This window comes from Loxodonta africana, chromosome 7 (assembly GCF_030014295.1).
Source record: "Loxodonta africana isolate mLoxAfr1 chromosome 7, mLoxAfr1.hap2, whole genome shotgun sequence".
NCBI classification, from domain to species: Eukaryota; Metazoa; Chordata; class Mammalia; order Proboscidea; family Elephantidae; genus Loxodonta; species Loxodonta africana.
Window position 1 is genome coordinate 2,083,904 of NC_087348.1, and position 15,598 is coordinate 2,099,501.

Consider the following 15,598-nt stretch of genomic DNA (forward strand, 5'->3'; position numbering starts at 1 on the left):
GCCCCATGACCATACTCCAGATGTGTCTTATATTCCACCATATCACCTGTGCACCCCAGAAGAAGGTGTGTTCCACAAGTGTGCTCAGTGAAGGCATGCATCAAGAGCGCAGCCCGTCCTGTGTTGGGAAAGCACTCCTGGGGCAAATAAAACAATAGAGGTGACATCGTTTATGTTCTGCAGAGTCTCACAGTCGGACCTTCTGATGTGTCCCATGGTAGCCCTCTACTAAAGCATTCCTGGGGCTCTATCTTCTCCTCAGACTGCAGGTCGGACTCCCAAACTAGCCCGCCAGGCCTCCATAGAGCTCCCCAGCATGGCTGTGGCCAATACCAAGAGCCTGTGGGAGACGGGAGAGGTGCAGGCCCAGTCCACAGCCAAGGGTGCCTCCTGCAAGGTAAGACCCTTCCCATGGGCATGGCTGGGTTAGGAGGACAGAGCCTGGGACATTAGCAGCAGACTAGGCACCCTTGGAAAAGCCAGCATGAGATCACCCAAAATGTAATGTAGTGAGCAGGGCACTGGAACATCTGGGGGCCTGGAGTTAGCCAGACAGGCTTCCCAGTTTTGGAGGATTCGAGAAGAAGATGGATTGGCAAGGTGAAGACTAAACGGTGCCTTGTTCATGTTCCCTGCTCTTTCCCTGGGCTCTCACACAAAGATGCAAGGTGGGCAGGCTCCAGGCCCCCTGGCCAGGCAAGACCAGCCAGGAGAGAAGGGCCCAGGGCTTCTAGCCCCCTGACCAGGGCTGTGCCTGCGACCTGTTTCCTCCCGCTCCCAGGATATTGTTGCTGGAGACATGAGCAAGAGAAGCCTCTGGGAGCAGAGAGGCGGCTCCAAGACCTCTTCAACTGTTAAGGTAGAATCTGCCATGTGTTTGGGGCGGGGGGGGGGGGTGCCAGGAGAGGCCTTCCTCCATGTACCCAAGAGACTTCCTGGAGGAGTGCTGGCTCCCTCCTGGGCACTCACCTTTCCTCTGGCTCCCTTTCTCCATCAGAGCACCCCGTCTGGGAAGCGATACAAGTTTGTGGCCACTGGGCACGGGAAGTATGAGAAGGTGCTCGTGGATGAGGGCGCAGCACCCTAGATCGCCAGTCCTGGTGAGTCCGAGGCAGTGGCCAGAGCACGGGGCTGCCCGTGAAATACACCATCCAGGAACACGGGAGCTTGGGTGGGATCTGGTTTTCTACATTACTGGCTGCTAGGGTGGGGCTCAGGGGTGAACGCCTGGCCTGGGGGTGGGCGGAGACCCTATCAGCCCCCTAGACCTTGCACCACGCTTGGCCTCTGTCACTTTTGCCAACATCACCCTGGCTCAGTCCAGCAGAGCCACTGCTTGGTGGGGAAGCTCCTTTACCTGGAGGGGCCAAGGAGTCCCACCTAGGATTCTTATGGTGCAAGGCCAATGCCCTGCACCAGGAGCTAGAACTGGTGGAAGTAGGCGGGATAAGCCCAGGGAGCCTGGGTTCCATGCTCCTTGGTAGGCTTGGGGTCTGTAAGGAGCCAGGACCTTGGAGGGTTGCTTGGTGTTCTGACGCCCCCCCGCCACCTGGTGATAAGACAGGAAGTGACTCCACAGCCTTGGTTGGACACACATTTATTAGTGGCCTGGGTCCCAGGCTCCTTGGGCAGCAATGTTCCAGCCTGTGGTGGGACAGCCACCACCCCCCCGCCCCCCGCCAACTGCTGCCTCCTCCTTGGGTCCTGCTGCTTCCCCTGGCTCCCGGCCTCCCCATTCCTATTCTGGGCTGACAGCGCCTCTCAGAGCCCTGGGCACTGGCCCCAAGTCAGATATTGCCTGGTTGGAGGCTGTGTCTCCCAAAGCTGCATGAGGCCAGGGGTCCCCTCCCCTGCCCTTACCTGGTTATAAGCCCTCCTCAGCCCTGCTTGGCCTGGACTTAGAGCTCTATTCCTTATCCTAGCCTTCGAAATCTGAGACCTCTCCTGTCAGTGATCCCCTCAAGGCTGCCTCTCCTCAGGGGTCAACCGGGTGGGGGAAGTAATCAAGGGGCCCAAGAGCTGGGCCAGGGGCATAGCTGAACCCCTCCTCCACCGCCTATCAGCATTTTCATGCCTGAACTCTGATCATCCCACATCCATGCCAATTCCCACAGGGCCTGGGCCCCCAGCCCCTTCTTAGGGCCTCCTTCCTGCGCCCCCGGCCCGGGTCTGGCTCTCAGCCATCCGTCAGGGCCGCCAAACTGCCGACTCGGCCAACCGTGCCGAGCTCTGAATCACCCTGACCGCTCCCGCTTCCCACCGCGAACATAAATCTGTCCCCGAATCGTTCACGGCCTGGGCGGGGGGGTGGGGGGTGGAGGGGGTGTGTAGACTGCAGTCTGGACCCAGGAGCCCCTCCTGCTGAGCCAGGAGTTAATCTCCCTGAGCCCACAGCACCCCGAGGCCCAAGGGCCTGCCCCCCACCCCTCCCTCGAACCACACACCCAGGACCCAGGCCTCTCTAGAGAGTAGGCAGAACAAGGCCCCACTGTGACCGCCTCCTGGCCACCCTCATGCGAGGTCAGGGGTCTGACACTCTGCCTCATAGCAGACTTAGGGGTCTTCTTGTCATCGAGCATTTCCCCCCCAGCACCCACTCTATCCCATGTGCACCCTTTCTAGGCCCCTCCTTAGAGGACCCTCCACCCCATCAAACCTTCCTGCTCTCAACACCACCAGCTCCCTGACTCATCCCACCTCTACTCTGAGCCCTGCTGTCACCACCCACGAGTCCCTCATGCTCCCACCCACCTGGCCTGTCCCTCCCAGCCTCTCACAGGCCTCGGCCACCAAGCCACCCATAGCTCCCCTCTTCAGCACCCCCGTCCCAGCCCCTGCTGGCTCTGGTGCCCTGATGTCCCAGCTAGACCGTTCCTTCTGTCGCTCTTGGTCCTGCTGCCCAGAGCTCCTCTGGCCACCTCACTGGAGCCGCCAGCCAGCTGCAGTCCGGTTGAAGTTCTCGGGCTGGGGGCTCAGCCGCAGGGCAGGAAGGGCCTTGGGTGGGGGCCTCACGGCAGCCTCCTGCAGCTTGCGGGCGTTGAAGCGGGGTCGGCACAGAAAGGGGAGCCGAGACATGCTGGTCAGGGTGCGTGTTCCCTCGCCAGGCCCTGCCGTGCGGCTCTGGTCCCCGACCACTGACATGTGGTACAGCACAGCGTCCCACATCTTGGAGGCCCGGAAGGTGGGGGGTCGGGGCGCTGGGAGGGCAGGTGCAACCTTTTCCTGCCGCGTGGCCCCAGGACTCTGTGCCGGGCTCTGGGCTGGGGGCTCCACCTCTTCCACCATGAGCTGTTTCTTTAGGCGTGTCCAGCCACTGAGCCTGGGCTTGGACGCCACTCTGGGAACAGGGCAGGGATGGGGGCCTGAGGGCAGAGCAGGAGACGAGACCCCGTGGGGACTGCAGACTTGCTTGGCCTCATCCCCGGGGCCAGCCACGGGGCGCTTCTCCGTGGGTTGCAGTTCAGAGGCCTCAGGGGCCAGGCTGTGAGCCAGGGATCCCGAGGAGTGGAAGGGGGGCGCTATGGGCACCACCATCCGAGTGCTGGCTTCTCTGGGCACAGAGGCCTGGAAACCAGGTGGAGTCCTGGGCACAGGGGTCTCCTCAGGCTGGGGGTTGGTGACCTGGGCCCCAGTGGGCAGTGGGCGGATGTGGGCTATGGGAATCAGCGGCTGGGGACTGGGGGTATTCAAGGCTGCATCTCTGTCAGTCCTGGGGAGCTCGGGGGTCCCAGTGCTCAGGGACGGGCTGAGCCGGATCTGCACCTGGCTGACATGGGTGCCCCCCGCCACCGGGGCTGAGATGGGGGCATAGTAGCCAAGGGGCTGGGTGGGCTCTGCAGCCTTGAAGTGGGCAGCCAGGCTTCTGCGCTGTGTGAGGCTGAAGGAGAAAGTGGACTTCTGCAGGGGTGGCGCCACGTGGTGGATGACGGGTGTGTGCAGGGAGTGGGATGAGGCGGCCACCATGTGGGGGCCCTCGGCAGGGCATGGGGTGGTGGCACGCTGGGTGGTGGCACGTGGGGTAGCGGCGTGCAAGGTGCTGGCCCGTGACGTGGCGGCCCACGGGGTGGTGGCCTGCGGGGTGGTGGCCTCCTGGTCGTGGCTTGCCTCGCTCACGGGGGACAGGGAGGCACGGAAGGCCCCAGGTGGGGAAAGTGTCCCCCCAATGCCCATCTTCTTCCAGGCTGCCTTCCTCAGCAGCTTCTGCAGACGCAGGTTGTCCTTGCCTGGCTTGGGCAGCAGGGGCGGTGGTGGGCCAGGGGGGCCCTGAGGGCTGGGGCATCCTGCTTCGGGGGGCATCACTGTGCCAGAGATGAGCATTCTGCACCCTGAGGGGAGCACAATGGTCAGCGCAGCCCTCGCCTCTCCCTATGGGGCCCATGCTTGCCCCCTGCATGTCAAGGACCCTGAGGCCAAGTGGACACAACTCGATTGTTGATGGCTCCTTGCCCTGTGCGCTCGGTACCTGCCTGGTATGCCCCATCGTGTCTGTATGTCTGAGCACACTGAGGTCCAGCCTTGCCCCCTGCCTTCAGGTGCCCCAGCCAGCAAGAAGTGGGCACCGCCTGTGTGCACAGCATGAGCCAGGCCTCGTGGGTGGCCAAGCGGGGATGGGGGCCGAGGGTGGGCTCCGAGTGGGGCTGGGAGGGGTTGGGGGGCTGGTGTTTGGCCGAGCTGCTGGCCACAGACACGTGAGGGGCGCCGCGCCGCCGCCGGCCCAACCACAGGCGCCGCTGGGAGCCCGCGGTGAGGGGTGGCAGCCAACGGGCCCCTCGGGAAGCTGAGGTGCACATCAGAGGTGGAGTGGCCAGAAGGTGGGAGCAGTTTCCGCTGAGCTACACTAAATGGGATATTCCCGCAGAACTCCTGGCCGGGGTGGTCCTGGCTGAGCCACCGCCCACCCTGCTTTCTGGGCGCCACGTGTTTGCAAGGACGTTGACAAATGGCGTCTGGGCCGAGCAAAAAGCTGTCTGGTTTGGGGGAGGAGGGAGGCTGGGAGGTCTGGGGGCCGCATGGTGGGGGCTGGCTCTGCCGGGCAGGAAGGGCTCTGCTGGGAGGGGCCGGGTGGGATCTGCCCCTGGGGCTGGCTCTCCCCGCTAGCCATCTGGGGCCAGGATCCTGGGAGCCTGACAGGCCTAGTTCTGGGGAGCTGCCAGGCCACAGGCAAACAGGCGAGGGGCAGTGCTGTCTCTGTCCTGAGCGGGGACCCCGACCCAGGCTCAGGGGCTGGTGTCGGGAGCAGGTTTCCAGGGAAGAGGCCATGGGGAGGCAGGATCAGGGTGTCGGCGGCTGAGAGAGAGAGGTTTGCCCTTGATGGGGGAAGGGGCAAGTGTGCAGGTCTGGGCAACCATTAGAGAGAGGCTTGGAGGCTGGGTGGCAGGAGCTGGGGGACAGCAGACCCCCTTGGCCTCCAGCCTAATGCCCCATCCCCCCTCTCCCTACATTGTGTTTCAGCCTCTGGGACTCAGGGTGAAGCCAGCATCACTTTCCACACCCAGGGGAGACTCCTGCCAGAGTCTGCCTGGCCCCAGGAAGAAACCGCTTCCGAAGGCTTCCTGGCCTACCTGCACCCCTCAGACCCCCACCATCACTGCCGCCACCTCCTTTTATTCCTAGACCCTTCAGCTCTTTCCCTCCCACCCCTCACCCCAGGTTTGCCTCTCACTGAGGGAGGAGGAGAGGGATGCTCCTGACCGCTGGCACTGGGCAAGCGGCCAAGTGCTCCTGATGAGGCAGGAAACCGAGGCCCTGCCCAAGCAGAACAAGGCTCGGCAGCCTGCTGGCCCACAGGGCACCACTGCGAACCTCCAAGTCAAGAGCCACTGAGGCTGTGCTGGGCACTCAGGAACCTGCGTCCCTCCCTGTTCCCTGCTGCACCCTCTGCCCCCGCGCGTGCCCACTGTGTGTAATAAAGTTCCCCTGTGCCCCATGCACTGGGTCTCTTGTGCTCACTAATGGGGGAGGGTTGAGGAGCAGGCGGCAGGAAGCGAAAGCTCTTGAGCCAGCCCACCCCATTGCACAGATGAGGGGACCCAGGCCTCAGGGTGCTCTGTCCCTCCCTGTGGCCTTCCACAATGTAAGATTCTGGGACCTGAGGAGTGTTGTTGCCTAAGTTGGGACTCGCACTTTGGGTGGGATCTAGATCCTCCTCTTTCAGGTGTTTCTGATGCCCCTGAAACAAGGGTGTGCTTGGGGTTTGCACCCCTAGGCTGTGTGTCCCCTGAGGATAAGACTTGCGTGGAGTTCATCCAGCATCCCCTATCCAGCACCCAGAAAGGGATCAGTGGAGGTGGATGGGTGGACAGATGGATGGATGAATGGATAGATATAAGGGATGAGAGCCACACAGATGCAAAAATAGTTGGGTGGAGAGTGGATGGGAGAAAAGTGGAGGGATGGTTGGGTAGATAGGTGGATGTGTGCACAAGAAAATGGATGTGTTGGAAGGATGGGTGGATGGATGGATGGATGGATGGATGGATGGATGGATGGATGGATGGATGGATGGATGGATGGATGGATGGATGGATGGATGGATGGATGGATGGATGGATGGATGGATGGATGGGTGGCTGGGTGGCTGGGTGGGTGGCTGGGTGGATGGATGGGTGGGTGGATGGATGGATGTTTTCATGGATGGATGGGTGGATGGATGGGAGGATGAGTGGATGGATGGGAGGATAGATGGTTGGGAGGGAGAAAGGAAGGAAAGAAGAAAGAAAAGGGGAGGATGAATATATAAAAATGAATGACTGGGTGAGTTGTTGAGTGGTGAATGATTACAAGCACAGGAGAGTGAATGGGTGGATGGAAGCATGGATGGATGGAGGTGGGTGATGGGTGTGGTGGGGGGAGGGTTAATGATGCACAGAAGAGTTGAAGGTGGATGGAAGGATAAATGGGTGGAGGAGGGGAGGATGGACAAGTGCCTGAGATGGAAGGGAGAGTGGGGGGAGGACTCTGAGTGTACTGCCCTCAGAGTCAGGGGAAGCTCTCCAAAGAGCAGGCTTCCCGTGAAACTTAAATGCTTTAGACCTGGCTGTGCCTTCGCTTGGCCCTCTGCTTGGAGTCTCTGATGTCTGAAGGGTCCATGGTCAAACTCTGCCAGCCTCATGAGGGCCATCCTGAACATGGAAGACTCAGAAAAGTTGACAACACTAGTTGTCAGCAAGCATCTCCAGGGATATGGCACTCTTGAGCCTTCCACCTCCTGGACAGAACATTCACCCTGGGCAGCAGGCAGAGTGGCCCCAGAGTCCACCATGTGGCGTGCCCAGCTGAGCAGCAAGCAGGATCCAATGCCAGGGACCAGCATGGGCAGCATGAAGGCCAAGAGGTGAAAGGGGCTAATTGTGCCCTTCCCCACCCCTTGTGGGGTCCTCAGTACCCCCTGGCTCAGCAAAGGGGATGAGAACCCACAGTGGGTCCTCTGTTCTTGGCATGGACTTTATCCCTGATGCACACTGCAGAGCTGAGCCCCTGCTTTTTTCGGCTTGGCCACTGAGGAGGTTGAGAGGCTCAGAGGGGCCATGCCTCAAGGGTGCCCAGTGAGGGATGCCCCTCTAACACCCGCTGCTCCCCAGCTCTGGGCACAGAGCTGGGCACACATGGTAGACACCCCTATGCACCCACACAGCAAATGGCTGGATCTACAGACTCACGAAGAAGCTCTTTGGGCATCTGGGAAGCAGCCACCAGGGTTGGGGAGGCTGGGTCCCCACCAAGTGCTGTGTCAGCTGCTGCCACCTCAGCCTGGCGGAACCTGAGCCTTGGGCTGGCCGACCACAAGGCCATGGCTGGTATCAGTGTGAGCACCCAGGTCAGCCCAGGGCTCCCAGGACACAGCAGTACCCTTGGGCTCCGTCACCCCCACCATGTGCACTGGGGTCCAGGAGCCCAGATTGAGGGTCTCCGGCCCCCTGCCACCCCAGGGTCACCCTCACAGACAGCTTGCACCCTGATGCTTAGGGATGCACCCCCCCCCACACACACACACCTTCTCCCTGCTCCTCTGGGCTCCACTTAGCATTTGCCAACTTCAGAAGCCCCCTGCCCACTGCCCCGGAAACTTGGCCCTGTCTAGTTAGTTCTCAAATCCTTTCTGGGCTTGAAGTCAGTCCCCCGCCCCAGCCTAGGCTAGGCTGCCCCTTATCCCTCACCCCCAGCCCTCATGCAGGGAGAACCGTGCATCTGCTCCCACCGTAGATCCCCAGGGACTGCTCCTGCCCTGTCCTTTTCTCTCCCACCCATCAGGCCTGGCCAGGTGGTCCTGGGGTTCGGGGTGTGGCTTACCTGTCCACCTCCCTCGAGCTGGTGGGTGGTCTGACCAGCAGTGCCCACTCAATGCCGGGCAGCCCACGGCAGAGTCTGCTGATACCCAAAATAAAACCTGCCCCTCCTGACCTTGCAGCTGCTCACTGGCTTAGCCCACTCACGGCCGGGCCAGTCTTTGGAGCACCTGCCAGGGGCCATGGTACTGAGCAGGCAGCCACTCTCCTCTGCTGGCCAAACGGGGCCACTGCAGAGGCCGCATCCACCTGTTTGGCCTGTAGACACCCTGGGCCAGGGCCCGGTGCAACCGGCGCCTCCCTCGCGCCCACATGTGGACAGGGCTGGGTGGACGCAGGCCTCCCAGAGTTCAGCATGGGCTGGACATGGGGTCACATCTTGTGCTGTGTATGCCTGGATGTGGGTGGGGTCCTGCCTGGTGGCAGCGGCCTGCCTGTGTGAGACCCTGTGGCAGTGGCTCTATCAATGGTCTAAAAGCACAAGAAAGGAGTCTCAGTGGCCTGGGGTTAGGCTGCGTGTGGCCCACCTTGGGGCGAATACAGGTGGAGATGCAGCATGCAGGTCTAGAAGAAAAGGACTCGGGGGCTGTTTCCAGGAGGGCAATGACATCCCCAGCACTCCAGCCCTCAGGGGCCCCCAATGCCAGCAGCCTGGGGGCAGGTGGGCTGGGGGGGAAACTCTGTCTAGCAGCCTGGGGTCGGCCTCCCCTTGCTTCATGACTGGAACCTGTCCCTGCCTATCCCCATTCTCTGTGGCCTGCTCTCTACCATGCAGGGATTGGAACCCCCAAAGCCTTTCAGAAGGCCTCAGGGACCCAGCTGGAGGTGCAGACCCAGGCTGGAACTGGGGCCATGGTCTGTGACCCTCCTGCCAAGTCAACCTCTGGAGGCCAGGGACCACAGTGGCATCTCTCAGGACCTACTCCTGGCCTGGGTGCCACCTGTCATGCCCCTGACAGCTCACTGAACCTCACGCATGCCAGCAGGCCCATCCCTGGAGCCTGTGGGGTCTAGGGGAAGCAGGGGAGCAGAGCCAGGGAGCCAGCCTCAGTTTCCCTCAGCCGAGGGGCAGGGCTGCTGGAGCCTCAGAGACCACATGAGGGGCTGTCTGTCAGTTGGATGGTGCCGCTTGGAGTCCTGAGGAAAGAAAGCTGGGCCCCGTGGGCACCCGGCCAGGCCTACTTCTGAGCAGGGTGCTGCATCCTGCTGAGGGAGGAGCGCTTGGGGCGCTAGGGCCACAAGCAGGGAGCCTGGCCAGTGGAAGAAGCTCTGGCCTTTGAGACAGCAGCCATGGGAGATATGCCTAGACACAAGCAGCTGGAGTTTGGTGGGTATACCCAGTGCTCACTTACCCTGCCTGCCCTGTGTGTCTACCCCAGAAAGAAGACAGGCCCTAGAGGAGCTTGCACATGTAGGGGCTGGCCTCCAACAGCCTCAGTCTCATGGGGTCTCTAGGCCACAGGCTGCCCCTTCTGATGGGGTGGTGGGGGGCCTGAGCACCTACACTGAGCAGACCGCTCTGTCCCGGGAAGTGTCTTCTCCCGGAGCTGGGTACTTGGGACTCCACACTGGGCCAACACCAGCCTGGAAGAAGGAGAGCCCTCAGCTGTTCCCCTGGGGCAGCCAGTCCCCTCCTTTCTTCGAGAATGTGCCTGCTGGGTGTGGGGGACAGGGGTTGGAGGGAGGTAAAAATAGAAGCTGACACTCGAGGAGGGAGAGCTATCTCCTTCTCAGGAGCGTCCTCCCATCCTTACCTCCTCCTCAGGCCATTCCTATACTTGGTAAGGGGCTCGAGTGGGCACAGCCCCTTCCCTCCCTGGCCATGCTTTTCAGCCCCCTGCTGCTGGCCAATGGGCTTTGGGCAAAGATCAAATGTCACTATAACACAAGGGCGTGAGGCCGAGAGGGCAGTGTTGCAGCTGGTCCTCGGGGAACTCAGTCCTTCTCCAGACTCGCCGCCCAGGTTGGTGCGGCCATGCAGTGGCCAGGCCAGGCCAGGGCCTTCTGGGCTGGGCTGGGGTGGGCAGGGCCTATGTGTTAGGTGCATCCTGGGGCTCTGAACTCTTGAGTCTTGGGGACCCCAAGAAGCCATCCATGGCCCAGAGTCTGGGATGGGGGCATCAAGGGATGATGTTTTCTGAACCTGGGACCAACGGTGAAGAAGTGTTCCCAAGCTGGAATGCTGAGACAGGAGGGTGGGAGGACAGAGGTGGGGGTCCTGAAGAAGCCGAAGGGGAGGCCACTTTGGAGGCTGGCTGCTCACGATCACCCTGGGCTATCTCGTCCTGTCCTTGTAGGCTACTCTGAGCTGAGGACCCTGGGCTCACAGCTAAAGTGGCTATCATCCCTAATGCCGCCATTTTGTAGATAGGATGAAAACCAAGGACCTGAGTGGTTGTCTGAGGTCACCCAGGAGAGTACCCGTGGGTAGGAGATAGCTGGGACCCATGAACCCTGGCTTCCAACACCTTTGGGGCCAGCTCTCAGGGGTTAAGGGGCTGGGCTGGGGCATAGGGAGGCATGGAGCACTGGGCTGCCATCCCTGCTGCCCAGAAAGACTGAGGCCTTTGGCTGGGGAGTCAGTGTGCCCTCCAATGCCCATTCTGCCCTGCCCGTGCTCCATCTGCCCAGGGCTCAGTGGCCCCTCTTGAGGTGCCCAGGCCCAGCCCCTCGCACGCTCCAGCCCCTTCAGCCTTTCCAGTGTTCTCTGCCATGCTGGGAGCAGGTGGGGCAAGTAGCCATTGACTCAATGGAAAATGAGGGCTGAAGCAGCGAGGGGAGATGATGTAGCCTGGGTTCCATGGCAAGGGGGTGCCAGGAACTCCTGTCCCCCCCTCCTCCATCCCTCGCCTGTCGCCTGAGAAGGAGAGAAGAAGGGTGCATGTCCCCCAAGAAAACTGACCTCAGGGGCCATTTTCATGCCTGCTCCTCCGAGGGGAGATGAGACCTGCCCACTGTGCATTCTCAGCTGCCCAAATCCTGTCTCCACTCCCCACTCAGCCCCCTCCTCCCTTGAGAGGGCCAGGGCCCAGAGACCCCCGAATGGGAGCAGGAGACCCAAGGGCCTTGAACCCTGCCCAGAGCAGGGGGTGGGGGCTGACCTGCCTTGGCGGGAGCAGCAGAGGCAGTGCAGCCCCCCCCCCTTCCAAAAGGGCCTCTCAGGACAACCCTGCCTGGGAGTGTGGGAGCCCTCACTGTGTGCCTGTTTGGACCCCCAACCCCGAAGGGCAGGTGACCCCTTGGGGGACAGGGAGGCTGGGCAGGCCAGGCTAAGGGACAGGCGCTGGTGCAGCGCCCCCCTCCCCCCCCATCTTGGGTTTCTGGGCTGAGGCGTCTTGGCTAATTTTGGTGCCTATTCCTGGACACCCCAGCTGCTACCAGCTCCTTAAAAATAATCTGCTCCTGGGCCTGGGCCAGTACCGCCATCCTCCTGGGGCAGACAACAGGTGCCAGGGCCCAGCCAGGGTGAGGGGTGGGGACAGCAGGATGGTCCTGGCTCTCACATTTCTCACGGCCCCTCTAACCCTACAGAGTGGGCGGGGAGGGGCCCGCTAGCTCCTGGGCAAGGGCAGAACCAGAGGGGCTGGTGAGGCCGGGCAAAGGGGGCTGCACCCATGGAGGGGCCAAGCTTTCTAGCAGTACTGAGGAGCACTGGGCTGAGGGCTGAGAGACAGGCTGTGACTAGAGGGGGCAGCAGAGGCCTGGGCTGAACCTGGAAGCGCGCAGCCCCGCGAGGCAGTTAGCAGAGAGCTGCTGGTTAATTTTGCACAGAGCTTAGGTTGCTCTGGGAAATGAACATTCTTGAAAGCGGGTTTGGAGAACAGTTCCCACCTAAGAAATGCAATGTGGATGCTTTTGTAGATGATTAACTTGTGTTTTTCTTATACAAGGCTCCCTGGGGGGCAGAGCGATTGTCTTCAAGCAAGCTGTAATGTGTTGTCAGGAGCTCGGGATTTGAAACCCTGAGCCAACATTCTGAGGCAGCTGTGAGGCCCCCGGCCCTGGCCGCCCGCGCGCAGTGGACAGCCCACGGGCAGATAGTCCCCGAGCGCTGAGCCGCACCTGGCCGCATCCGGCCTGGCGTTTCCCCCAGACATTGACAAATTCAAGAGCGTCCTGGGGCCTGGGGAAGCAGCCATGGAGGGGTGGGGGCAGAGGGGCCATCTGCAGCCCTGCAGCCCACATGGGCCTTGTGCGGGCACAGGGTGTGTGAGTAAACACAGGGAGGAACAGCCAGACCAGTCCCATGTCTTGTGTCCCCATGTCCCATGTCCTGTCCTTGGCTAAAGGAGCTTGAGCACTCACCCTGGCCATGTACCAGCTCCTGTTCTCTGTGGTTTTGAGAGGAGCTGTGGAGGGCTGGGGGGCACACACAGGAGACTCCAGAGCTCCCCCTTAATCAAGAGAACACAAGGTCCTGGTGGGAAGCTGTTGTGCACAGAAGGGAGCTTCAGGCTCCCAAAAGGAGGAGGGGTTCTCATGGGGGGGAGCTGTGGGGCAGGCATTCGAGAGAAGGTCCAGGTGGCCCATCTGGGGGAGCAAGGGCTCGGTGATCTCGGGTTTCCTGGAGAGCCCCTTCCCCCAGCCTAGGCCACTGGGCAAAGACCACCCAGAGGCAGGTCAATAGCCACATCAGCAGGACTTGGATGGGCGGTCCCTGGCCCTGGACAAGCCTGTGCATTCTGGATGACCCTAGGCGAGGAATGCTGGGGGAGGCTGTCGGCCCGGGTGGGGGTGGATGACCGTCCCTTCCAGCTTCAGCCAGAGTGAGTGCTGGGCAGGCAGGAGGGGGCTGGAGCCTCGGAGGAAGCAAGGGGCCTGTGGAGGGGCCCAAGGCTGGGAGGTGGACCCACCCAAGGCCCAAGAACTGGCCCTTGACTCCTGCCTGCGAATGTCTCCTCACAATCCCCCAGTTCCGAGAGCCCACCCCAGCCCCTCTCCTGTACTTCTCCACCAAGGCAACTCCTAACTCTGGTCTTGATCTCTCTCCTCTGCAGAAACAACCCACCCCACCATGTCTCCTCACAATCCCCCAGCTCCGAGAGCCCACCCCAGCCTCTCTCCTGTACTTCTCCACCAAGGCAACTCCTAACTCTGGTCTTGGTCTCTCTCTTTCTCTGCAGAAACAACCCACCCCCACGATGTCTGACGAGGAAGTGTGAGTACCAGTCAGAGTCACCAGCCTCCGCCCCCACCTTGGGACCCTCTGACCCTTGGCTTATGTATAAGGAACGCTTTCAGGCTGGAGGGGTTGCTGGCGTTTGTGACAAACAAGCCTGAGCAAAGCCCACTCTCACCTTCTCCCTTCTCTCTCTCTCTCTCTTCCTCCCACAGTGAACAGGTTGAGGGTAAGTGTCAAAGTCATCATTGTTCCCTCTGCATCCCCCTACACAGAAGACCACACTTGGGGAGGGTGTGTGTTTGATTGTTTGGGGAACACCCTGGCCTGGACACCTCAGACTTCCCGTGTTCACTGGGTGAATTTCACAGTGGCCCCCATGACAATGGGCTCCCCCTTGGAGCCTTGTCTTTTTGGGCACTACCAAGAAGTTTGCAACAGAAGGTGGTGTCCAGGGAGGCTTGGCCAGAGGGGGCCTGTGGGGCCACTCTGCCGTGCTCCCCACTGCAGGATGGAGGCATCCAGGCATCAGCCCTCCTTGCAAACCTCTTCCTCCTCCTGTGCCAGGCAGCCTCCTCTGGCCTACCCCCCAACCCCCAGGCCAGCCCTGCAGACTCTGTTAACAGGCCACTCTCTTTTGTCTCTATTCCAATGCAGAACAGTATGAAGAGGAAGGTAATTCTAGCAGCCTCTGGAGGCCTCCTAGAGCCCCCAATGCCTCCCTCCTCTTAACCTCTCCTTTTCCTGCTTGACCCTCTGCAGCCAAACCTACCATGGCCTCTCCTGGCTTCCTCGAGCTTGCCCATCCTTCCCCCATGATTTCCGGGGCCGCCACCACCTCTAACTTCCCGTCTCTCTAATGCATTAATAGACTGACACACTCATCCATGGTCACTAGTATGTCATCCTCTTTGTCTGTGGTCATTAATACGTCATCCTCATCGTGGCGAGGTGTTTGGAGTTACCTGGAATTTGATCATTGCCATTCTCACTCAGATTAATATCAAGTGCCTTGTCCTGCATGACACTGACCACTCCCTCTCTCAGCATCTCCCTCTGTCTCTATTTCTCTCTCTTAGTATCTCTTTCTATCTCTCTGTCTCTTTCATTTATGTTTCTCAGTATCTCTGCCCCTCTCAGTATTTGTCTTTCTCTCTCTCTATTTGTCTCTCTGTATCTTTGTATCTCCCTCCGTATCTTTCTTTGTCTCTCTCTATCTCCATGCCCCCCCCCATATCTCTGTCTCTCTCAGCATCTCCCTCCCTCTCAGTCTCTCATCCTCTGCCCCTTGTGCTTACAACCTTCAGGCGTGATCTGGGATTCCTCCCGAAATGCCCTTGTTGGGCAGGCGCGGCAGCCAAAGCGCGCCCAGGCAGGCGTGGTGCTGGGAGCTCTGCGGCACGGAGGTTCTCAGGCTGCACACAGGAGTGCAGGCACCTGGCACCCGGCACTCGCTCAAGCCGGGAGCTTTCACGCCACCGTGAGGGGCAGGGCCTCCTGCGAGCAGCTCAGTGCTATGTTTTGAAAATATTTTGAAAACACTTGGCTACCCTAACAACATGAACAAAAAATATTACTTTTTCTGCCGAAAAGGTGGAAGAGACCTTTCTGGGTGGGAGACGTGGGCTTGAGGAGGCCAACCCTTCCCTCAGGAAGAGAATGTGGCAGGACAGAGGTGGCCATGAAAGGAAGGGGTCCACGGGGGGGCACCAGAGGGTCTCTTGTGCTTAAGACCCTCGGCGTCTGTACCTCGGCGATCTTCCTTGTAGATGTTTTCCCATGGGCAGAATGTGGCCAAGCAGCAGGGTGCTTTTTCTGTTGTTGTTTTTTGGTTTTCAAACCGATACACTTTATTTTTTTTAGAGCAGTTTTAGGTATCCAGACAATTACACAGGGCACAGAGCACTCCAGTGAAGCCCTTCTCCCCTGTGAGCTGCTGTCTCCCCTGCTATTAACATCTTGCATTCGTGTGATACATTAGTTCCAACTGCTGAACCAATGTGGGTACATTATTACTAACTCAAGTCCTCATGCTGAGACCTGCAGGGAGAGTCTGAGCCAGGCTCCTCTCTTGCTCAGACACCTCAGTGGTCTCTGAACCCCGACCCCTCAGGAGCAGGGCTGCAAAAAGAGGTCGCCTAGTGTGGGGGTCCCGTAGGGCCTCTGAGGAGGACGTCCCCGGTGGGCCATGTCC

General features: G+C 60.4%; 2 protein-coding genes across 4 annotated transcripts in view; one reads left to right on the forward strand and one right to left on the reverse strand.

Moving 5' to 3' along the window:
• The window catches only part of LSP1 (lymphocyte specific protein 1), a 44,243-nt gene extending 38,313 nt beyond the window's left edge, over nucleotides 1-5,930 (forward strand). For all 3 annotated transcript variants that reach the window (XM_064287566.1, XM_064287567.1, XM_064287568.1), the window contains exons 8-11: nucleotides 263-397; nucleotides 782-859; nucleotides 998-1,100; nucleotides 5,452-5,930. In XM_064287566.1, the coding sequence (XP_064143636.1) occupies nucleotides 263-397; nucleotides 782-859; nucleotides 998-1,087 (303 nt within the window). In that variant the 3' untranslated portion in view covers nucleotides 1,088-1,100; nucleotides 5,452-5,930. The remainder of the gene's footprint in view (nucleotides 1-262; nucleotides 398-781; nucleotides 860-997; nucleotides 1,101-5,451) is intronic.
• Nucleotides 2,920-4,317, reverse strand: PRR33 (proline rich 33). The gene has a single exon (XM_064287565.1). It carries the CDS (start codon nucleotides 4,315-4,317, stop codon nucleotides 2,920-2,922), a length of 1,398 nt encoding a protein of 465 aa, XP_064143635.1.
• Nucleotides 5,931-15,598: the final 9,668 nt, after the last annotated feature.